Raw genomic sequence first — 24328 nt, forward strand, 5'->3', positions numbered from 1 at the left:
AATCTTCCTGGTACAAGAAAAAGAATTTGTTTGTTCTTTCAGAAAATCAGTTGTCTTTGCAAGGGTTCTGTAGTGCAGGAAGAACTTCTTGGTGCCCAGGAAAAACCTGGTAATGGCCAGATGGCTTTGGACAACCCGACTGGCATTCCAATATTAACCCAAATAATTGTTCAGACAGGTGTTGTTGAGAGACGCTGACCAAAGGGAGATGCATTTAACTGAAATCAGTCTTAAAATACAGATCTTGGGACCTCATTCAAAACCCCAGGGACGTGCACAGAGTTTAATGTAGTCTTGTCCACAGAGAGCAAGAGGAGCTCTGTGTTGAGTCCCACTGAGTCTATGCCAAGTCCTGGGCAGACCACTCCTCCCTAGCTAGGCCAACAGCAGCTGGGCTTTGCAACTTCTCTTGTGCTGAGACCCAGATGTTGGTTTAGAGACCCACCTTGTGGGCACAATGGTGACTTTCAGGGTCACACAGTTCCCATATGAGCTACTGGGCTTTTCTTGCTGCCTCAGCTCCTCCAAGAGCAGGGTAGAGGAGGCAGGAGACCAGGGGAGCTGATCCTGGGAGCTGTGTGAGGTGCATGTGCTGCTGCTGAACCATGCAGAGCCAGAGGATGTGGTTGTGTGCATCTGTAGTTATCACACATGCTTGTTTGCACTGATAAAAATACAGAGATTTTGGGTTTCAGAAACTTTTGGACTTGTCTTATATGGGTGAAGGCTTTGAATTGGTGCTGGGCCCTCAGAAATGCTTCCAGTGGCTAATGAAGACAAGGGTATTTCTACTACAGAATGATAAATTCCAGTGTTCCTTTTTGGGTCTGAAAAGCCAGCACTCCATTTCTCCTCCTGAGTGCTAATCCACCATCAGGGGAGGCAGACTGGGGCTCTGAGGTACTGTCCTGGAGGATGTTCTGGAAAATCAGCCTTCCAGAGCTGCTTCCCTGCTTTGGACCTGGCCCCTTCCTGACTGTGACCTGTTGCAGCCTGTGCTTGTGCAAAGCTTCAGTCTCTGCTCTGCTTGGAGCATTCAGGTGCCCTTGGCAAAGTTTCTGCACCTGTGAGGCTGCAGAGCAAGCTTCACGTTCCTCAGCAGTGTCTGGGCTATCCCTAGATCTCTGCACTGTGTCAGCTGCAGTGTGGATCCCACTGCTCCCATTTGGGAGGGCTGTGAGTCCCCAGGTCTGCTGAGCCTTGTGCATATGTGCAAGTGCCCAGGAGCTGGGAGACCAGTGGGGATTATTGCTTTCCAGGACATTAGGGCAGGTGCCACCAGGCCTAGGACATGTGGGTGCAAACCCACTTGAGTGTGAACTTACGGCCTGGAGATGCTTAAGCACCTACAGGGAAGATCACCCCTGTGGGTCTCCTGTGATGCCAGCTGTCCCCAGTTTTCACCAGCTTCCTCCTTGTCCCAGGTCCTCCAGACGTGGATCAGCCCTGTGAGCCCAGTCTGCAGGCGTGGAGCCCGGAGCTCCACCTTTACGACATGAACATGACGGTGCCGTGCCCCCAGCCCGACGGCTGCATCCTGGAGCTGCGCTTCCTGCACCCCGTCTACCCCGATTCTCTCACCCTCTGGACCACCTACCTCTCCACAGGCTCTCCCAAGGCACTGTCTGACATTGAAATCCTGACAGAGCAAGGGGAGTCCATCCACCTGGGCCCCCTGGACACCTTCTGCGATGTCCCCTTTACTGTGAAGCTCAATATCCCTAAAAAGATGTCTGGAGTTAAAATCTACACCTTTGATGAGAGGATGGAGATAGACACAGCCCTGCTGACCTCCAGGCCACACAGCTCCCTGTGCTCTGCCTGCAGACTGATCCAGTACCGGGTGCTCCGTGAGCCCCCATTTGCAGACGGGTCCCCTGCCACCCCCCTGCAGGCACATCGCCAGTTCATCGACACGTGAGTCACAGACCTGCTCCGTTCTGACCTGAAGGGGTGGCTGAAGGTGGTGGGTTTGTTTATCTCCTTGTGCCTTCTCCCTCTGAATCCCTGGATGGTTTTGCTTCTGTTTTGTTTTCACTCCTGTCCCCCTGCTCTGGGAATTACTGCAGCCAGTGCCATTGAGCAAAGGTGTGGCAGACCCACCATGCTAGCAGGACTCTTGTCCATGAGCCCAGGTTAACTAGACGGAGCTTATTAAACCTAGAAACATTTCCCCCATCAATCTAATGAATAAAATTATTACTCAAGCTAATTCCACTTCTTCCCAGTTCAGACCCTTGGGAAATAACAGCATGACCCAAAAGAGCCTCTCTTCCCACAGGCTCTGCCTGTGGCAGAGGATGACGCCACATCAGATACTGCATGGATGTATACACGTGGTGTCTATAGCTGGGATGAGCAAATCTCAGTGCTGCAGATGTTGCTGTTCCCTCAAGTTCTCTCTGTCCCTGCAGGGAAGTCACTCCTGGGCAGCTGTACCGCTACCAGGTGCAGGTGGTCTCTGGGACAACTTCAGGAGAAGCCTCCCCACCGCTCGTCCATGTGCACGGAGCACCCTACTGTGGCGATGGGAAGGTGACCACGTAAGTTGAAAACCTCCTCAAGCTCTCAGCTGAGGTTCTTTAAGCTGTCAGGTCACCCTGCCCCAAAGCTGGGTCCTCCATGCACGGGTACATGGCTGAAGCTGCTGCACAAAATGCCTCCAGCAGACCGAGCTATGGAGCTTGTGCTTTGTGAAGTGCCATGTGCATAGGAGATGGAGATGGTCTTTTTGAGAGGCATGGTCTGCATGAGGGATCCAACTTGAACATCCTCTGTTCCTGACTTCAGAGCTTGGATTCTGGCCCATCTCAGCAAACTGTGGCAGAGTCCAGCCCAAAGGATCTGCCTTTGGAAGTGGGCAGTATAACTTTTTGCTCAGGGGCCTGCAGGAGTAGGTTCTACAATGAGCACAGTCCTACACAGTGCAGTGTCTTTAGAGTGCTGTCCAGTCTCTGCTCAGAGACCCCAAATAATGAGGGATGCACTGCCTCTACACTGAGAGAGCCTAATGCTTCACCTGCTCTACCTGAGAGATAATTATTTCAGATTTCCATATTTGAGCTTTTTAAGACTTCAACTTCCAGAATACTCAGGATCACTTTCATTTGAAAACAGTTTTCTTGGCAGGGTAAGGAAAGGGAAAGGGAGAGGAACCTTCTGTCTCTCCCCTTCTCCTGCCTCCTTCTCCAGCTCCCACTGAAACCCCAGCCCCATTTCAGAATCTCCTGCCTTCTCCAACACTTGCTTTCTCCAGCAACAGGTCTTCCTGATGCTTAGTTCTATACTTTTTCTATTCTCCCAGAGTTATTGCCTCAAGTTTTACAGCAAAGTCACAGTACAATCATGTCTGCTCCCAAATGCTGTGACTTTAACCTCTTTTTATCCTCTGGCAAGGTGTTTTCTCTATCTAATTCCATGTGAGGTTCTTCCTTTTGAACTGCTTCTGTGGAAATAGAACCAAGATAAGGGGTCCTCACTCATGACTGGGCAGGAGCACAGGGGGGTTGAGTCAAAGGTGGTAATAATACATCTGGCTGTTGCCCTCATAGGAGCCTGGAGGAGGAATGTGATGATGGGGACTTGCTGGATGGAGATGGCTGTTCCAGGAAGTGTAAAAAGGAAAAAGGCTTCAACTGTGTTGGTGAGTCCAAGTGGATTGAGACAGGTCCAAATGGACTGACTCCTCCTGAGGCAGGAGTCAAAACTGTACGTTATTCACGCTGCTCCTTAGAGGCCGTGCACCTCATCGCAACAGAACCTGGAACTGCAGCTGGAGTGATCCATGGATCTTGTCAGGCCCTTGTGCTGGGAAAACCCCAGGCTAATGAGACAGCAAATCTCTCATAAAGAGAGGAGGTGTGTGTGGCTGGAGCCTGGTTTGTAAGCAGCTCATCCCTGTTCTCCCTGCAGGGGAGCCAAGCCTGTGCTACGTTCACGACGGGGATGGGGTGTGTGAGCCCTTTGAGGAGACAAGCAGCATGCTGGACTGTGGTCCCCACACTCCTGAGGGGTTTGTGGATCTGTGGGCAGTGAAAGCCTACGCCTCCCAACAGGATGAAAAGTCCTGCCCCGCTTCCATAGTCACTGGAGAGCCTGTTGTGAAGGTGAGTGAAGGCATGGACAAAAAAAAATGACAAAGTCTGTGCTGGGGAAAGCACAAACAAAATCAGCTCTGGAAGCATTCATTGATTATTTTCTTCCCAACCAGGGACTGAGTGCAAGACCTGGGCATTTCTCACACTCCTCTTGCATCAGTCCCTGAGTTCAGGAGCTGCAGGTCATGGAGAGGTGCTTCATCTTGGCATGGAACACCTCCCCCAGCCAAGCATTTCACTGAACAGTGACCACCCCATCCCACCAGCCAAATGCTCAACTTGGAGCATGTGACTTGTCCCACTGCTGGCTTAAAAAAATTCCTGTCAGTCTAATACCTTTTAAGGTCAGAGCCTGAAAGGATGAAATCACGCACACATCAGCATCTGTACTGCTCCCAAGCCCTCTGATCTGAAGCCAAGGAAAAATCAATGGGAGAATTCCCATCTTTCATATGGGCTTTGGAGCAGAGCCTGGAGGGGATTTTGCCTGATTGGTGTTAACGTGGTGTGTATGTTCTTTCCTAGCAAGCTGAAGAAAGGCAAGAAGTATGTAAAGAGATCATATTTAGCCCTTTACACATGTGTTTCTACTGACCTGATATGGGAATTATCTTCTTGAGACCTGCAGCATGATTAAACTGCCCAGACATCCATGTCTAATGAGGTGCCTTGGGCTCAGGTGTCTGTTCCTTTACAGTGACACCTGTATCCTCCCAGGTTTTGTCTGCCAGGCCTGTGGGGATGTCGGGGATGCCACAGGGCATTGAATGGAACAAAAGAGTGTTATTCAGGCAAATGAATCACTCCTTTGTATCTCGTGAGCCCAGCCAAAATCAGGATGCCATGGTTGCACCTACCAGCTCACAGCTTGGCTCATTGTTTGTTGCTCAGCCCTACAGACACCATGAGATGCTTAAACAACACACTTACAGCACTCCAAAATGGCAAAGGTCTTCTGTGTGGGCAGTGAGATGTCACTTAGGAAGCCACATCCTAACTGTCTTCATGCTAAGAGCCACCTTGGGGACCTTCTCAACACTTTTTCAATCTTCCTTGAAGTTTTGTTGGTGCTGTTTTTCTCCTTTCCTTGCAACCTTCTGGGTTGAAATAAATCTCTCCTTTCAGGTATGTAAATCCCACCCTCGTGAGGTGCCAAAGGACCTTTTGCAGGCTGCTTGGTTTCCATGTGCTCCCAGCCAAGGGAATGCTCAGGACCCAAATGAGAAGATGCTTTTGGGCGATGAGGGAGTTTGGCTCAAGGTAAGTGAGGGTATGTGGTCAGGCACAAAGGGTTTGTTTGTCTTTACCCAGCTCTGGTGACAAAGCCCATCCTTTTCTGTCCTGTAGGACCTACAGCAACCTTTAAAACTACTCAGGTAGTATTCCATATGCTACTGCTCTCTTTGTAAATCCCAAAATAGCCGTGTCTGGATCTTACGTAGTTGCCCCATTCCCACTGTGAACAGCAAACCCATCCTGGGGCAGATTGCCAGGAGAAGGACTGCATGAAACCAAAATACCACAGAAATGCCTCGAGGCTGAGAAACAACTTGCTCCTGACTCTCCCCTGCAGTCAAGCTGTGCTTTAACACACCCAAAGGGTAGGCACAGGCTGTGTTTAAAGTCCTAGTGCCTTTGTTCCAGCAGCAGAGGGCAGCTGGATACCCTCTGCCATCCTGAGGGGTCCTGAGCACCCCAAGCCCACAGCAACCAGCTGTGGCACAGCTGATTCTGATGGCTGACCAGAGGTGGCATCTCTGTGCCCCAGGATGTTGGTCCTGCAGCCCAACAGGGCTTTGGGGGCTGCCCCTGGGAGGGTCCAACCCCTCTGTCCCAGCAGGTAGAGGAGAGGGACAGAGGAGGGCTGAGGATTAGGCCACTGGGATTTTTACAGTGTTGGGTTTCTGACCACAGGCTCAGTTTAGAGGTTTTGTGGTGTTGCTGGAAAGCCTGGCTCTGGCATGCTGCTCCTCTGTGCACTGAGGAGCAGCTCACCCTGTTTTGCTCGAGGTTCTCTAGAGAAGGCCTCTTTCCCCACATGCTCAGACAACTCAGTGAATCATCAAACCTCAGTCAACAAACATGAGTACTGCTCTGAGATCCTCTGTCTCCCCAAAACAACTTCCTTTACCCTTCTAATTTTCCCTCTCTTCCTTGTCTGTGTGCTCACAACCCAGTTTGTGGCCGCAGTCTCTGGCCATGACAAACGTGCCTCCTTTCCTCCTTTGCTAAGGAGAAAGCAGTAATCCTCCCCCTTGGCCTTACCTAGATGAAAGCTTGCTTTCCACTTCTCAGCAGGGGTTAAAACATGTTACAGCTTTATTGGAGCTTGTGGTCAGTCCTCTTCCTCTATGGATGTTTATACTAAAGACTTTCATTACTGGTTCTCTGTGCTCTCTCTAGGAGTGCTATTATTTTCCGCCCATAAAATTATTTATGGACTAGTAATAAATATGCCCTTTTATTCTTTTTTTTTTCTTGTTGTTTTTTAAGAGTTGGCCTGATTGGTAACATATTGGGTTAGGAAAGATGGCTTTTTGTTGACAATTTGCCTAGCACAGCTGCCTGCCCAGACAGGAATGGTGCTGTTGGTGCACATGTGTACCCATGTGCACAGGGTGTTTGGTGTCCGCCAGCTCCCAGGGCCATTTTAAAGCTGCTGCACCTGTGTCTCCTGGGTTAAAGCTGCACCACAAAACTCATCAGATGGTAGGAATCGCTTCCTACAGCTTTTCTGAAGAGGTGGCACCAATGAACAACAGCAACAGCTGGGTCACAGGATCACAGAATGGCTAGGGTTGGAAAGAAGCTTAAATCCCCTCTAGTTCAAGCCCCCTGCCATGAGGAGAGACACCTTCCACTAGACCAAGTGGCTCAGAGCCCCATCAGATCTCGAATGTTTCCAGGGACCCACAAGTGCTCTGGAAAGCCAGTGCCAGTGTTTCACCATGCTCGTTGTCGTGCTGTAATTAGGCTGGGGGCAAGAGGTGTGTGTGTGTCTGTGCCACGGCACACAGCATCTGCCATGCCCTTGGGTCTGTCTGCACATGAGAATCGTTGCAATTTGCAGATCTCCAGCCATGCTTTGTTCTCAGTTTTTAATACACCTGATGAGGAAAGACATAAAAATCACTTGTAAGCAAGTCAGGATGTGTAATGCAGGAAATTAAATAAGAAGCAGGGAAAGGGAGGGAGAAAAATTAAGAAGATAGCCTGCTGTGGCCAAGCACATAATATGTATTGAAAGATATTAGGATGTTAATCAAGGCAGCTGCTATTGGCCTAACTTGGGGCCAGCACCTTTCACTCTCATGCAGATGCACTGTAGGAAGGGAAAGACTGAACTCTTCACCTCAAGATGTGTAGCCCAGGGAAAGCCTCACCTGACTTTTCCAACTACCTCCCCTGAGGAACCACACTTGGAGGCTGGGTTAAAATCCTCCAGGTCCTTGGGACTTCAGAGCTGTAGCTCTGTCTCCTTGTCTGTGGGCACTTCTCTGTTTTCCTCCCTGCTTGCTTTCCTGTTTCTTTTCCTTCTTCCCCCATTTATCTTACCAGGGGAGACAGTGGGGATCCACCAACTAAAACCATTTGAGCCCTCTGGTCCACTCCTTGCAGCCGGGCAGCCCTGTAAGCGAGCAAGCCCTGGCTAAGGGAGCAAGGAGACACCAGTGGGGCCTTGCTCATGGGGCTTCTGCTGTGAGCACCTCCCTGCAGGGTGGGACCCCTGGGCTGAAGCCCAAGGTTTCCTCCTGTTCCCGTGTGTGAACAATGCCTGACGTGGCATGAAGCACCCTGGGGCTAGGCTGCCATCACAGACTGCGTGGCTGTCCCCTCCATTCCCACAGTCTGCTCCTTGGGCTGTGCCTGGCCAGCCAGGACTTGTCTTCTTTCCAAATACACCTTTGCCTCGAATTTCTGAGCTTCCTCCACGCCAGCATTCCACAAAAACACTGTATCGGGAGGATCTTGATCAAAACACATCTCGGCACTGGGGGAGGAAGGGGGGGTACTGGGGTGGGGGAGGAAAACATTTCTGTCTTCTTACTTCCAAAGAACATCTGCTCTGCCATGATTGATGCCATGGGCTTCCCAGCTATTTGCAGCTGCCTTCAGGGTTGTAGACAAGTGGCAAGTTGCTGGCTCTCCCAGCAGGCAGGGCTTCTTCCCAGAAATCTTTCCACTGGTTTGCTGGTGGACAGTTTGCTGTTGCAGTGGCTACTGGGGGCATTCTTTGGGCTTGTTTTGTTTTTTTGTCTTTTTTGAGAGCATTTCCATTGGAAATATTCTGGTGGCTAGGCTGGTAGCTGTTTTCCCTGGGTGTCTTGCCTTGCCTGGCCAGCTCTATGTGGGGTGGGAGTCTGTGTCTGGTGAAGGGGGAAAGAAGGTATCCAGGTCTTGCTCAGTTTAAAGAGTAGCAAACGTGGATGCCATGAAGATGCTGTAAATTTACATCAAGGTGTGACTGAGTGTGTGAGGAGAAGGCTAGTAAAAGGAAGAAGGGAAATTCAGAGGGAAAGGACTGTTTTGGCTCTCTTCCTTTCTCCTCCCCACCTTTGCACCCATTTTCAGCCCTGCAAGCTCTCTGACCCCTTATCCCTGCTGTCCTCTTTCTCTCTCTTGCCTATATGAGCTCTGACAAGCTGTATTTGGTGTGCCTGCTCTCAGAGTGTCTCCTGCCCTCTTTCCTAGGTTTGCTTTGAGAGACCTGCAGTGCCCACCTCTCTCCTGCTCTTCCTGGCCTCCTCTGGCACTGTCCCAAGCCAGCAGCTCAAGCCAGTGGTTGCCGTCCAGTTGACTGACACAGATGGACAGAACCGCTCCTTGGGTGAGAACCTCTGGGCTGTGGCACCAGCAGGGACACCTGGAGCCACCACCACAGCTGCCACCTCTCACTGCTGTCCCCTGCCCCTCCTTGCAGCATCTTCTGCCTTCCAAGGTGGTCTGTTGGCGTGTGGGGGGAGCAGATTGTGTCAGACACATTCTTCTCTCTCTCTCAGGATTTTTTCATAGAGGAGCATAGAGGAAAGAAAGAGAAAACAATTTCTATTTCTGCTCCTTGTTTTCCCACGTGGAATGTGGGAATGTTTGAAGAATTGTTTACCTGGGGTGATTGCTTGATTGGATTCTGGTGAGGATTGTTTGAGCCTGATAGCCAAGCCAACCCACCTGGGGCTGGACTCTCACAAGAGGGTCACGAGTTGTGAGTTAGATACGGTAGTTAAAAAAATTAGGTTTGTAGTCTTAGTATCTCCTTTAAGTAGTATATTAATGTATTATAGTATAGTTATAATAAAGAAATCATTCAGCCTTCTGAACTGAAATCAGACATCATCATTTCTGACCACTGGCTCCACCTGCATTTACAACAGCAGATGTAAACCAACAGCAAATCCCAGGAGCTGGACTAGTCCCTTCTTTCTTTGCCTTGCCTCACAGGGACGTACGAGCTGTCATGCCAGCACAACCCCCTCACCATCAATGTGACCCACAGCCAGGAGGACCCGCTCCCCCAGGTTGCCTCGGTGCTTCTCAACTTCTCCTCCCCCCTTGTGGGCATTGCAGCCGTGGCCTTGCGGACCTTGGCCCAGCCGGGCTCCTCTGATCCCCTCACCTCCTGCCTCCTGCAGCACCAGCAGGGATGTGGCCATCCCTGCTACAGGTAGGGATGGTCTCCTCAGGGCATGTCCCGGGGTTACTGCTCTCCTCTGGGAATTTGTGTTTGAAGTCTGGAGTTTTTATCTTCTTGTTGAGTGCCTTGTGACTATCCTCAGATGGCTTTTGAGGTGTTGGTGGAAGATCTGCTGTGTTGAGTGTTGCTGGAGGGAATGGGAAGGCAGAAACCAGATTTTGTGCATGGCCTCTGCATCTAGAAAACTGTGCTAAAGGTCTGATTCCTGGTGGGAAAACCAAGGGAAGTTTGAAAACGGCTGAGAAGTTATCACTGGGAGTTTTTGCTAAAGCTGAAGCATTGGCTTCTTCAGCACTTTCTTCACAAGCTCCACCTCCATCCACTCCAGTCTTCCCTGTGCTGTGCAAGGTGGGGATGGAGCTCTCCTCATCCTCTCTGTTCTCATTCCCAGTCCACCCAGGCCCCTCACAGAGTCTCACACTGCCCTGTTGAACGTGGTGATAATGCCAGCAGCAACCTCAGCACTTTAAATCTGCCGAGTCTGGTTTTCTCTCAGATCCCAGGCTCCCTGAAGCTGCAGATATGTGCTGATCCAGGGCTCCAGTTCAGCCAGTTGCTCAAACCACACCACTGAGAATACTGATTTTTGAGTTGAGCTTTGCTGGGGCTTTGGGGTTCTTAAGCACAGAAGGGCTTTGTCTAGGGTCATCTCATTGCTGTTCTTGTCATGTTCCTTCTGTTGATGTCCTGGATGGGTGAATATCCCTGATAACAAATGAGAGTATGCATGTGTGTTTGTCTTAAAGCCTGTGGGACTGTGGTACAATTGATTTATGTTGAGTTCTGGAAGCCATGAATATCCTGAAGTTGCTTTTTACTTTTTTTTTTTTTTTTTTTAAGTGCATGTGTGATTTATACAGAAACATAAATCTTAGTGAGTCAGTATATAAATATTATTCTCAACTTTACATTAAAAGATCAGTGTTCACCTGAAATGCAGCGTGTTTCCTCCTGGTAGCTGTTACAGCAATGTACCCACATGCTTTTAAGACCCTGGCCAACTGATGTGGTTTTTCAATTACATTTTCTCATCCCTTAAAATAATCTTGCATTCTCGTTGCTTGAGAGCTTCCCTCTTCCTCTGAGAAGTGACTGCAAGGAAGAAAAGACGCACTGGACACAGCTGAGCAATGACTGGGGATGAGGAGATGCCCATATAGGGGCAAATAGAGAGGAAAATAGATGTTTTCCTCATAAAAGTCGCATTATAGCTGAAGCACAATCCAATCCCCATATTGCCAAGGCACACCAAGCTGTGTCCCTCTTCCAGGGGCACAGCAGGATCCTCGTGTCTCCTCTTCTTCTTCTTGCCCACCCCTAGGCTCCCCATGGCCATGACTTCACAGCAATATGCTGAATTGCAGGATATGTGTGTGCCCTTAGCAAATGCTCAAAGCAAGTCAGATTCCCAGGGTTTTCAGAGTAGAAAATTCTTTTTAGAGTGTTGATCTTCAGAATTGAAGTCTTGAATATTCAGGGTGGGGAGGTTAGGCTTAGCTTTGAGTAGCCACGCTAATAATAAAAGATCATCCTCTGTTAAGTCAGGAAACATTCAAGTATGCCCCCTTTATTATATTTTTAAAATCTGTTCTATCTCCAAAAGTAATGCACTGCAGTATTTTTAAAGGTTAACAATCCATTTCATTTAAGGTAGGTGGATTCTGGCAGTGGGTATGGGCGGGGGAAATCCCCTATAAAAATCCAGAAATAGAAAATCTTCAGAGGCTGAGAGACATTTGACTGTAAAAGAGCACAGAAGATCCATGTTCCTCCTGCAGAGAGTGGAGCTGACCGTTTGCACGCAGCCTCACGTACACAGTGCGTGCGTGTGAGGGCTCTCCTAAAATAACCTGAGAAAGGACAGCAACAAAAGCAACAAAGAAATGAGATTTCCTGCCCTCAGCCTAGAAATGCTCATTGCCAAAATAATAAATATATGACAGGTTGGTATTTCTGTAGCATCTTTCATCTTGAAGGATCTTGCAGTGCTTTGCAGGCTGGGGAAAACATAGAGATCAGGTTTATGCTGATGAAATGCAGCTTTCTCCAGGCCAGGATGCAACAGGTGTTTGCCTCTAGAAAAGTGCATACTTGTTTTGGAGAAAGTGTCTCCTTTTGCTTTTGGACCCACTCAGGGTGCTGAAGGTTGGCAGAGCACTTGCAGACCAAAACAGGGCAATGTCCTCACTGCCATCGCCAGGAGCCCCTCTCTGCTGGCTCTGCCACCAGACCAGGGTTTGTCTGTGCATTCTGCTCCCAATCACAGCCTGATGAGGTCAAGCAGAAATCAGACTTTTAACACATTTCCACCCAGGAGACCCAAAGCTTCTGTCTTTCATCCTTTTCTTTGCATTTTTAAACTGAGCCACAGTCCCTCCTGTTTAACTTGGTACAGGCTATACGCTGAACCAGGGGAGCATTTTTCATTTCCTCTCTTATGTGTATTTTTAGCTTGCTTTTATTTTTAGTGTGTTTTATTTTACATTCACATATGCTGGGAAATGCCTGGGTGGGTTCACAGGAAAGGTGCTACCAAAGGCAATCTGCTTTGTGTTTGTATTTCCTGTGTGAAAGCTCTCCTCTGCTCCCCCAAAAGTGGGTGTCAGGCATCAAGGGGAGTCTGGTTTGGAACCCTTTCATATGGAAAATGGATGTGAGGAAGAGAAAATTAGATGGAGGAGGGATTTGTTTACACATTTTCAATTGATAAACTTTATTCAGCGATGAGGACTGTTTCCCAAACAGGTTTTGTTTGGTTTGTTTTCTTTCTTCCAGGCACCAAATTTATGCAGGGTAAATTTATGGGCTGCATACGTGATGGCATGAAGATTTATGGGCACCCTGGTAAACATGCTGGTGTCATATTTCACAGAAATGTAAAATAGTTTGGGTTGGAAGGGATCATAAAATCCTGATTCTTGCCTCTGGCTTAGGATGCCTCTGTGGATGGAGTCCCTTTCTCTGGAGGGATTTAGAACATGTAAACATGGCACTTGGGGACATGGGTTAGTGGTGGCCTTGGCACTGCTGGATTAATGGCTGGACTTAATTTTACAGGACTTCTTCAGCCTAAACATTTGTGTTTCCAGGGTCCTGATGACCACCTTTCCTGGGGAATGGGCTCATCCCTACCTTTGAGACCTCTAGAGATGCTTTCCTCCATCATCAAAGCCTGTTGACCTCTGACACATCACTTGTGGGTCCCTGACTGGCTGATGGGCAATGGTGGCCAAGACTGTGCTGTAGAATGAGTTATTAATTTTAATTTAAACTAACAAATTAATGCCCTGCTGGAAGGTGTTACAGGTGACCCTTGGAGGGTCAGACACCATTTCATGGACTGCCCTTTCCCATTTGCTCTCTGCAGTCTAAAAAGCTTCTTGAGATTAGTGCTCTCTATATGGGTGTTTTTGGGAATGCTCAAGATGTCTTCTGCCTTTCCCAGAGAATATCCAGGGGAGAAAATATCTCCCAGCACAGGTTTTTCACCAATTTGAACTTGAGTCAAACACAGTAATTGAACAGCTTTCAAACAGGGTGTTTGGTGTCACCTTATGGAAAGGTCTGATGCATTGTTCCAAGAAGAGCTGACCCCAGATACATGGAGGGAATGTGAGTTACAACACAGATCAGTTGTGTGAGTTCCCATGTCCAGTGAAGAAGGGAGCAACCACTGGGAGACCCCAGGTTTGCCAGCAGAGCCCCTTGGTTTTCTGCTACAGCCAGTCTCTCCCATTCTGCCCTGGCCTTCCTGATGTCATACACAGGCACAGGGATTTTTCACAGGGGCTGGATTAAATGCATCCTTCAGAAGGTTCTCTTATCTCCTTTCACAAGCTGCAGGAGGTGATGAGTACACCATCACCCCTGCTGAGCTATTCTCATACCCAGTAAGCCTCTCTGCTGAGAAGGTGCCTCTGATTTCATGATGAAAGTTGTTGCTTTCGCTCCATCCTTGTCAGAAAGGTCTGAATGCCTCCTGCCAGCAGACAACTTTTCTGTGTCTGTACAGAGCCATCAGATCCTCTCACTATCTCCTCTCTGTCATGATAAATATCTTTTCCTCCTTAAATCTTACAGTGTAAGTCTTGCAGCCCAGCTATGGCTTCTGCTTGCAGCTCCCTTTTGAAATCCCTCTGCTATTTTTATGTCTTTCATGGTGATGGATGTGGCTCAGAAATTAATTCCTCTGGACAAGATGAGAAAACGAGGTGGAGTGTGGTCCTGTGGAGATCAGATATGGATAAAGATGTTCCTTGGGTACGGTCTGTCCTGGCTGAGGCTGGGAAGGTGACTAGACCAAACCTGACATCCCATTCAACCTGCTTTTCTGTGCCTCTGTGCAACCATTTTGGTGTAGTGAACAACAACAAAAAACATAGAAAGGAACTGTCTGAAAATACATTATGTGCTCTTGCTTCTTTTTTTCCCTTTCCCACTATGGCTATGGAGGGGCCAGCAGGTCATTTGATGTCTTGCTGGTGCCTTTTCTCTGTCTCTGAGGTGGATGACAGCAGATGACTCACAGGGATGTTACTTTTTGCCAAGTTTCTTTTGGAGTCACGTACAGAGGCGAACACCTTTTCTTGAGATGGCAACCTCAGTGCAGATCGTAATCAAGAAGCATCACCACCGTTGGGTCTGTACACGCAGCCCGCTGCCACAAGGATGGTTGCCATCAGATTTACTGGAAAAGTGAGACCTTTCACCTTCACGGGAAACATGCCTGAAGGGAGACATTCCCAAGTGTTTCCAAAACACCTTTTCTCATTTCCTAGCTATTCTCTTCTGCTAGACCGCATTGGGGTAAACACCTTTTATCTCATTGATGTTGAGTGTTATAATCCAGACTCCACCAGAGTATGTGCAGTGATGACTTTTAACTTCGGGAGATTTGGCCAAAGCCTTTACTTTTCTGTCAACATCTCCTATAACCCCCTCTCCCAAAAATTCACACCGTTAGAAGTTTCCACTGTTAAGAGCTGGAGCTTGATGATAAGGGATGTTTCAGCAGCAATCTTGGGGTTGAAAGCTTGAGTAGACACTACAGCAATGTATAGAAAATTTATTATACTCAGCTGCACCACTTTTGACTTGGCTTAGTTTGATGTGGGTAAATCCATCAGTATTTTCTGTGTTGCATTAAGGAGTTGCTGCAAAACATGAAATTTCAGCTTTTTAGAATTTGGGATTTGTCGCAACAAAGTAGTGTTACCATACTGGCTTTGCCACCACTGGCTTAACATGCTCTATTGCTGGCAGTGGCTGCCTGCTTTTATTTTAGAAGGATGAAGGATCTCAAAGGAGAAGTTTTGCTCTAGTTTATAGAATTGTTCCCATTTCAGAACAAAACTTTTACCGTTCTGGAGCAGTTAGGGCCATCACTAGGCAGAATTTCATGGATTTCCAGACCTGAAACGTTCTTTGATGTATAAATTATGGGACTTGGTGAGCCCAGAGCATCGTGCAGGCTTGTGCTGACATGAAATAAGTTAGGAGAAAAACCTTGGTATTTTGTAAAAATGTTGTTGACAAATCATTAGTTTGAGCTTCAAAAGATGCTGGGATAGAAGTGGAATTTTTTTTTTGATGTCGCGGGCAGAAAAAAAGTAAAAAAAATATTGGCTTGTCCCACATCTTATATGGCCTGAATCAGAAATGGGCAGAAGTCAGGAGTTTGCAGCTGTGATACAGGAATTTCATTTATCATCAAAAGCAGAAAGAGCTCCTTCATGCTGAGATCAGAACTGGGCTAACTGCACCATTTCCTTGTCCAGCCTTTTTTAGGGTGTTCCAGGGCCTGGGAGCTGTGATTTATTCCATCACTTTACCCCAGCCCTGGCATGTGGATCATGATGGGGCCAGGTCACAGGGCTTTTTTCTCTTTTGACCTGCACTTGTTCACCATCAGGCTCAAAAGTGTCCTGGCCTCAAGTACAGCAGCGATGATGCTGATAAAGGAAGCAATCAAGGCAATGTTTGAGGGTTGGTATATATTTTTTAAGATTATTGATGTATTTGAGATAATCAGACAGCTTTCAGTGATGCGAGGTCCTTTTCAGGTCTGGAATAGCAGCACCAGACTTCAAAGCAAGGTGTAGGATGAGCACAGCTTCTCACAACTTGAGCTGATCAAGTCCAGATCATTTCCAAAATAAAACCTAGTGGGTATTTGTAGGTTTAGGTGTGTTGTTAAACACAGAGAAAACAGTGCTAAGTTAGTAATCTTTGGGGGCACAGAGAAAGGTAATTATTCTAACCCAAACTTTTCTATTATTTCTAGAATATATCTACATGCACTTAGAGAACATGTGCATGAGTATATTTATGTGATGCGCATAAAAATATTTTGTTGTTATGACCTGTAATTATCAATCTGTTATACATAACTACCCTGTATAACATTCTGTATTTATAATCCTTAAGAAACTTGCTGATATATTGATCTACTTTCTACCACATTGCTAGTTGCATTTCTGAACTGGTGGAAAACAAAAATGTCCATGGTAGCGCTCAAAAGGATTAGCGCTTCATTTAATTTTTATTTAATAACAGCATTGTCCCAACTGCCAAGGCTGCTCCAGACAACTTGCTGTCTTTCCATCAGCACCAGCAGAGCTGCTCCAGCCAAGCACTTGGCCTGGATGCATCTGGGAGGTGCCAGGGCACGCCCTTGTACCAGTGCTGTGATGGGCACATGCTCCAAAACTCAGCACCCTGACCATCAGCTGTGATGGTGGGGAGGCCCTGGTGCTGGTTGCCCAGAGAAGCTGTGGCTGCCCCCTTCCTTGAAGTGTTCCAGGCCAGTTTGGAGCAGCCTGGTCTAGTGGAAAGGTGCATCTCCATGTTGTACCCATGACCGGTGAGTAAGGAGATGGAATGGAGAAGCAAAGCTGGAAACAGGACGTGTGTGTCCAGAGGCAATGACACAAGGAAGTTTAGGACAGTGGCTCCATCGCTGGGCAGTGGAACTGGGGATGGGAGCAAGTATGAGCCAGGGGCACAGGCAGGGAGCAGAGCAACTGCCCAGAGAGGGTGACTGCTGGAGGGGAGGGGAGAGGGCTACAATTGGTAACAGATGCCCTCAGAAGCTAATGACCTGACAAACGCTGCACTCATAAAACAAATTCTTTAAAAAGGAAGCAAATGGAAATATAAGCTAGTGAAAGAATTTGCAGCAGCTGCCCTGAAACCATTTCTCACTTCATAAACAGGTCTGCATTGAAAAAACAGCCCCTTTCTTCTTGTTCTCCTTTGTGGTCCCCTCTGTGCCCACCGGCTCTTTCAGGGCTGTGGCCTGCAGGTTTCCACCATGTCTTTGGCTCGGTGGACTTGTCCAGAGTCAACAGCACATTGCATTCCCTTAACGTCTGTGTCGGCAGTGATTTGGGTTTTTTTGGGGTTTGTTTTTTCTGTTTTTTGGGTTTTTGTTGGGTTTTCTGTGTGCATGTCTTTTGTGGTATTTCTAGCTCTGTGCATCCTTGGCTGGAAATGTTGAGTAAAGGCTGGAGGCAGAGGCCTCTGCCTTGCTGGGAGAAAGGCAGTGCCTGAAAACAGCTGGCAGCTCTGTGCCAAGCAGGGAGCAGAGAAGAGGGAGGCATCAGGTACAGCTCCCTCCCTTCTCCCCAGTTATTGCCTGAAGCTGCAGCACCTCTGTCCCTGCCTGAGATCAGGTGTTGCACCTATATCGCTCGGTAACAGATAAAGCCAGACTGATGGATAACCAGGGAGCTGTTGTATTGCCCTATATCTTTTACCAATTCCATCCCAGGGAATTAATCGACTGGCTGCATTTCACTGATCGAGATTATAACCCTTTGACCAACACTGGTTCTCATTATGGAGTTGTGATGCTTAAATAATCAGTACCTAATGACTGCTCCTCAGTGGGAAACTGCTGAAGTGAGGAGGTGATGTGGGTGATGCATTGCAAACCAAGGAATGGGTGATGCATTTCAGACTTTCCTGGGACCTCTGGTAACTTGCAGCAGTGCTGAAGGGAAGGTTATTCCCCCATTTAGCTACATCTCACCTTGGTGGCCACCACTGAGGCTGTAGAGCTGGACAGATGTCTGTTGAGATGGCCTTGATCCCAAAGAGCCTGCCACCCCTGGCTTGGGATGCTGTGTTGGCCTGTGGGGAGAGCAGAGGTGCTGAAGACCATCAGAGCAGAGGGGGAAGGTGACAGGAGTGGGGTTGAGGAGGCAGTTGTATATCCAGCTTCTCCCTTCCACCACAGGCTGTGGTGTAGCTGTATGGATGTGAAAGGGGACTGCACAGGATCTGAAGAACATCTCATGGATGATTCCCTAATATTTGCAGAGGTTTCCTCTTAGTTGCAGTTGGAGAATCAACTGTGAAGTCTCCAGTGTCCTATATAGAGTTTGACATACTTGATTCTAAAGTTATACAAAGGTATTCCTTCTGCCTTCCCTCTCCTTGTCACCTCCCTCCTTTTGTTCTCTTGGTCTACCTGCAATGAGCCCCTTTGGTGTTGGGGCTGTGTGCACACTCTGTGCCTGTGGACAGGTAGCACAAATTTTGGAATGTTGTTGAGCTGTGCCTCCTTTTATCAGCTTGAAAGAACATGGCAATGGTTGGTGGGAAGGTGTGGGCTGAGGTTGGGATGAAGTCCAGCTAAGACAGAGATGGGATAAAGTGCTCTCCTGGCATCATTGTCAGGAGACTTCAAGCCTGGAAGAAGCTGAAGCTATGAGGGATAGGTGTGCATCTCTAAGTATCTGTGACCTGCTGAGCGTTCACTCCACACAAGTGCCACCTAGATAGAGCCCTTGCTTGCTGAAGTAGTCCTGGGACCCACTGGTCGATCCCTTCTCTATTCTCCTCCACAGCTGTACCCACGGAGCCTGCGTGGGATTGGGAATCTGCACGCAGCCACTGCTTGCTCATGCTGCCACCCTCAACTGTAGCTCGGATGGCCCAGGGCACATGACGTGTGCTGTTTCCTGTGAGAAGGGCTTCGTCCTCCACTCCAGTGGTGGGAAGAGGCTGGGCTCCTGGCAGGTGAGTGGGCCTCAGGATGGCCCATGGGACCAAGACCTAGATAAAAAAGATTTAACCACCCTGAGGTGGTTGGAGAGAGCACAGACCACTTCGTTCCTCCAGCCCCAAACATTCTGCTGCTTTCCCAGCACATCCCAGCTCAGTGAAACTCCAGTGCTGGACCCCTGTGCTCATGACTGGTGTTCCAGCTCTGGAGATCCCTCTCTTTCCCTTGCTGCAGTCCTAGTTCTCCCAGTCCAGTGTTGTCTGCAGAGCACAGCTCTGCCAGGCTGAAAGCTGCTGCAGGGCATGTCCCAAGTCAAGGTGATGCACTCCAGCAGAAGGAGAGGTAGATATTTCTGCTCCCTAGATGGGCATTGCTTGGAGGGTTAAACATCCCTGGGATGTTTTCTCTCTTAAAGCTGAAGTTAGTGGCTCAGGAAAAAATGAAGTCATTGCAGAGCAACTATATTTAGAGGGAGCTGAGAGCATGGAGCGCTTTTCTTCCTTTGTGTTGTGTTGCAATAATGGCACAGAGGTCACTGTGAAAGAGTTTGTCCCACTTTCCAGAGGGTTGGGGGTTACCTCATAAAAGCCAGGAGCCAGCACAGCTCTTAGCTATTGACTGAGGAGACCTGGGATGATGTGTCCTTGGGAACTGAACTGCCTTGGTCCAGGCAGTCCCCTTGGCAGGGGTGTAGGCACACAGTGTCCTGTCCTTAGGCTGTTTCTGGAGGGGGGAACAGGAGTCTCTGGGGCTGAGCTGCTCTACATGCCAGACCGAGTGAGGCCGTGAACTTGCTTGGGGCAGACAGACAAAGCTGGGCCATGTCAGGAGGGTGGCATTTCCTCTCCTTGGAGATCTGCTGGTGACACCTGGCAGGCGGGTTCCCCGTGCTGAAGGGTGGCCCAAGGAGAGGTGGAGACTGGGAAGTGCAGTAGGGCAGCTGGAGATGCAGTGCTCACCACTGGGAGGTTATTAATTACATGGCCACTGAGTCTGTGGGCCAAGGCCTGCCCAGGGAAAACAGAATGTTCCCATGCTCCGAAATGAAACCGCACAAAATGAATCTGCCCGGAGTGACAGTTTTCCTGTGTTTGGCAGTGAGATGGGAAACTTCTGAACAGAGTTTTACCAAGTGGCTGTCCCAGCAGAGCTGCCTTGCCCTGAGCCCTCCAGTGGTATTACAGTGATGTCTGGCTTGTAATCCTATTTAGGAAAATGCACACAGCTCTTCTCCTGAGCATCCTCTCCAGCTAGTTCAGCTACACGATGATCCTGCTGCACACTTGAGAGTGCCAGACTCAAATTTAGTGATGTCCTTCAGAGCCACCACATCCAGATTCAATCAAAACGTGCTGGTTGAGATGACAGGTCATGTGTTCCGCTGTACCAGCAGTGTCCCTTCAGTGAGGGGACATCAGGGATACTGGTCTGCAGCCCCTGGCTGAGGGCTGCTGGGCTGGGTTTAGCAGTTTGGGAATGGAAAACACAGAACAATTGGGGTTGGAAGGGACCTTTAAAAGGTCACTCAGTCCAACCCCCCTCATTGTGGCTAGGAGCACCTTCCACTACACCAAGTTGCTCATAGCAAACCATCCACCACTCAATTTTGATAAAGTCTGTAGTATATGTTGACCATATTTAATGGTGGGAACATGGTGGTTTTTGATCTTGGGCAGTTCCCCAGCTGAGTAAGACGGGCTGTATAAGTAGGATTTGTAAATGAGGTTATATGATTTCAATGGGGTCTGTGGGCTGAGGCATGAGGGAATAGGTACATTTAGGGCAAAACTATCAACAGAAGAGCTCTCTGACAACAGTTGAAGTAAAACTTTATCTTTTAGTGGAGGAAATTGTAGGACATACAGCTGAAAATAGCTTAGCTCAAGAGGTTTCAGTGAATCTTGAAGGGATTTTCCTTTTTTCCCTAATGGGGACTGGTACTGCCATGACAATGTAACATGCACAGTGGCTGGATTGCTACCCCAAGGCACATTTGTTGCTCTCACACCCCACATGTCTGCCTGTGAACAGATCAGGGCTTTGTGATTCATTGTCCAGAATGGGGAGAAGGGGCACAGTGAGAGAGGAAAAATGTTGGAGAGTTCTCCTCATCCTGAAACCTAGGTTGGACCTTTCTGCTGTGGTGGCAGAGGTGTAGATCAAAGCTGTGTTCAGGAGTCTGATGGAGCTTTGCTTTTTCTGCAGCAGGAGGTGGTGCTGACGTGCCGTTCAGGACAGTGGGACAGATCTGTGACTTGTGACCCTGTTGACTGCCATGTCCCTGACCAGTCCCACGTGTCCTATGCCGAGTTCTCCTGCCCTCTGGGGACCACCTACCTGCAGAGATGCTCCTTCTCCTGCATCCCCCCAGCCAAACTTCAAGGTATGAGTGTCAAGACATTTCACCGCCCTTCTTGATGCCACCTTTCTGTGCCTGTCCCAAGCAGTTCAAACAGAATTTGGAATTTCTCACTTATCCTGGATTTGCCAGCTGATTGAGCTCGAGATACTTCCCTAAATTTTGAGTATCCCTCACCCTGGAACAGAGACATCCTAATGTAGGGATAATTCCCTCTGACTCCCATCCCCTGGCAGGCAGCCCTTATCCATCCACCTCAGGGTGTAAGTGATGTCCCCTCCTGATAATTGCTCCAGCCTCCAGTATTACAGTGATGGAGACAAGAAACATGCAGGCAGACAGAGGGGACTTCAGAGAGCTAGCAGTGGCTCTGTGCCTGGTGGCTGTGGGAAAGCCTGTGGTTCAGGGGGCTAGGGCTGTATAGAGCCATAGAGACTGATGCCCACAGCTGTAGAGCAGTCTGGGAGATGTTCACCACCCAGACACACCATGGCCTGGCTTTCATTCTGCCGACTCCATCAGTAGCCACAGGAATTTTTTAAGCCAAGTCAGAGAAAGAGAGCTACTGTTCTGTCTATGCAAGGGCTGAGCTGGATGGGATTTCAGGGGTAATTGCCTTGACAGCTTCAAGCATTGAGACTTTGTGAGTTTCCACCAGTGCCTTTGCTGTGAAAAAATCGCATACAACAAATCATTTTAATGGGTGCCCTACTTTATGGAGACATTTATAGCTGAAATGTATGAGAATTGTTTACTTATTGTAGAAAAAGCCCCATTAAATCTAAGGATCAAAAACTGCAGAGAATTAAGGTTTCATTTCATGATAGGGAGAATGGTGGCAGATCCCCAGTGTGGGCTGATCAATGGGTAGCACACCAGTGTCATCTCAACAACACAAATTCTGCATGAATCGATGCCCATTGCCTTGGGTTGGTCAACTGAGGGCAGAGGTTTGATCTGGTCTTGCACTCACAGCTGCCTCTTGGTCCTGCTGCAGTCCCTGGGAGGTTGCCATGGGCTCCCTCCGTGGGAAGGCATCCCCTCCGTGGGCCCCGGGGTGACTTCCAGCATGATGGACTCAGCCAAGGCTGCCAAGCCATGTGGGCAAACTCTTACAGTCCAGCTGACACAACTGAGGCACTGAGGCAGGGACATGCTCTGTGCTTGTTCCCACTAAGACTTGCATCCTTACAAGCAAGCTGTCAATGCTAACAAATGCTAAGAGTAGACAAGGAAAGGATGGCATGGCTGTGTGACACTTGGAGGTGGGAGACAGCCTTGACCCATCAGGAACACAGGCACTGAGTAGAGATGTGATCTTGTCTCTGTCCCCAGAAGTGTTTCTGTAAAAAGAAAGGGACGTTTGAAGGAACTGTAGAGCAGCCTGGCTGCACCACAAACATGCAGATCCAAACCTCTCACTAGGAAGAGTCCCATTCACTCCAGTCCAGCTTTTTTTCTTGCTCATCAGTTCCCAATGAACTATCCATCATCCACACCATGCAGGTGATGTAGTCTTCGGCACTTCCTGACAGCATCCAGAGCTGTGCAGTTTTGGCCAGCCATATAGCTGGGTCTGTCAGGGACAACAAAGAGCTGGGCTGTAATACTCAACCCAGACCTCTAGTGATGGGTGGTTTGAATTCCCAGACACACTAGTGAAGCCTTCCACATCTGTCCTTCTGGCATTTTTCATCCTCCTGACTCTCAGGTTTCCCAGAGAGGTGATGGATTCTCCATCCCTGGAAACACTGAAAGCCAGGTTGGGCATTCCATGATTCTGTGATCTTGCACTGCATCTGTAGTAGGGTATGACAGCTTGATCAGCATAGCTAAGGACAAGCTGCAAAAAGCCCTTGTGGAGAATGAAGTTGGGCTGAGCTGAATACGACAGAGAGCTGTCCTACAATAAGGCCCCTGGCTATCCTGAGGCACCACAAAAGAGGGCAAGTTTAAGGGAAATATTTGGAGAGCTTTGCAGAACCAAGATCCTTTCTGCAGCTTCTAGAAGCTGACCCTGCCATTTTTTTTTGCATTTAAGTATTTTCTGCTTCAGCCTGACCAAGCAGGCGATGGAGCCCGTGCTCTTTGTTCTTGCTGCCCCTTTTGGTATCCGTGTACGCTCTAACAAGAGGACTTCTGCTGGTTGCTCTGAGCTCCCCTCGGCAGGACTCCATTCCTGGCTCTGATGTAACCCCTCATGCTGTTCTCCTTTGGGGTCAGGAACAAACCAGTGGCTCACCTGCCTGGAGGATGGTCTCTGGTCCCTGCCTGAGGCATACTGCAAGCTGGAGTGCGCCGCGCCTCCGGCCGTGGCCAACGCGCGGCTCCTGGTGCCTCGGTGCCTGCAGGGCAGCCACGACGTGGGCTCGGTCTGTCGCTACAAGTGCAAGCCTGGATACCACGTGGCCGAGAACACAGCAGACAAGCCTAAGAGGTAAGTCTGTGGCAGGTCTGTTATCACTGTTTCTTTCCTCCTCCCAGTGTGCACAAGGAGCAGAGGTGATAGCACAGTGGCAGTCTCAAAGACCTGATTTGATAGGTAGAAGGCAGAGCAGCTTGCTCTGATCTCACAGATTTCTTGAAATACAAGAGGCATTCCCAGGTCTAGGTGAACCTGGTGGGAACCAGGTGCTGTTGCACACACGAGTGTGTTAAAGTACTTTAACCTGAAACAAGCAGATCTTCCTGTGCACTTCAATGTATTTGTCACTCTGTGAAAGCTAAGCACCAAATTAAGTGTTTGCAGACTCCCAGGTAATTAGACATTTACAAGATGCTGGCAGATTCCTGCAGCTTCTGTCTTTCCTAAAAGCAATAAAACATAGAACAGAGGCACTGCAAGAATGAGTGGCTGCCTTCTGTCAGGGTTAATATCTCACCCGCTGTGCCTCTTGGCTAAATTTAATCTCTAGCATTGGCATTTCAATGGGAGAAGATTTTTCCTGATGCTTCGGGAAAAAATTCCTGGTGGTTCGCTAGCCCTGCTCTCAGCCAATATCGTGATGCTGGGGGATGAAGCAGCGTTTTGTCTGTGATGCCTCCAGCAAAAGTCCCCATTGGGTTTGGTCACTAAAGATTCCCTGGCACTGACTGGGTCCTCCCCAGAGTCTTGATTCTAGCCCAGATCAGGTAATTATGTGTTAATTGTTTAATGCCCCCTTCCAGTT

At 48.7% G+C, this 24328-nt stretch overlaps 1 protein-coding gene across 4 annotated transcripts in view; it reads left to right on the forward strand.

Moving 5' to 3' along the window:
- PAPPA2 (pappalysin 2) overlaps positions 1–24328 on the forward strand; it is a 93759-nt gene that overhangs the window by 39589 nt on the left and 29842 nt on the right. For all 4 annotated transcript variants that reach the window (XM_085586654.1, XM_085586653.1, XM_085586655.1 and 1 more), the window contains exons 7-16: positions 1425–1917; positions 2415–2543; positions 3552–3643; positions 3913–4106; positions 5223–5357; positions 8790–8925; positions 9537–9759; positions 18642–18813; positions 21005–21182; positions 23382–23595. In XM_085586654.1, the coding sequence (XP_085442780.1) occupies positions 1425–1917; positions 2415–2543; positions 3552–3643; positions 3913–4106; positions 5223–5357; positions 8790–8925; positions 9537–9759; positions 18642–18813; positions 21005–21182; positions 23382–23595 (1966 nt within the window). The remainder of the gene's footprint in view (positions 1–1424; positions 1918–2414; positions 2544–3551; positions 3644–3912; positions 4107–5222; positions 5358–8789; positions 8926–9536; positions 9760–18641; positions 18814–21004; positions 21183–23381; positions 23596–24328) is intronic.

Source organism: Lonchura striata, chromosome 8 (assembly GCF_050655825.1).
Source record: "Lonchura striata isolate lonStrDom1 chromosome 8, ASM5065582v1, whole genome shotgun sequence".
NCBI lineage: Eukaryota > Metazoa > Chordata > Aves > Passeriformes > Estrildidae > Lonchura > Lonchura striata.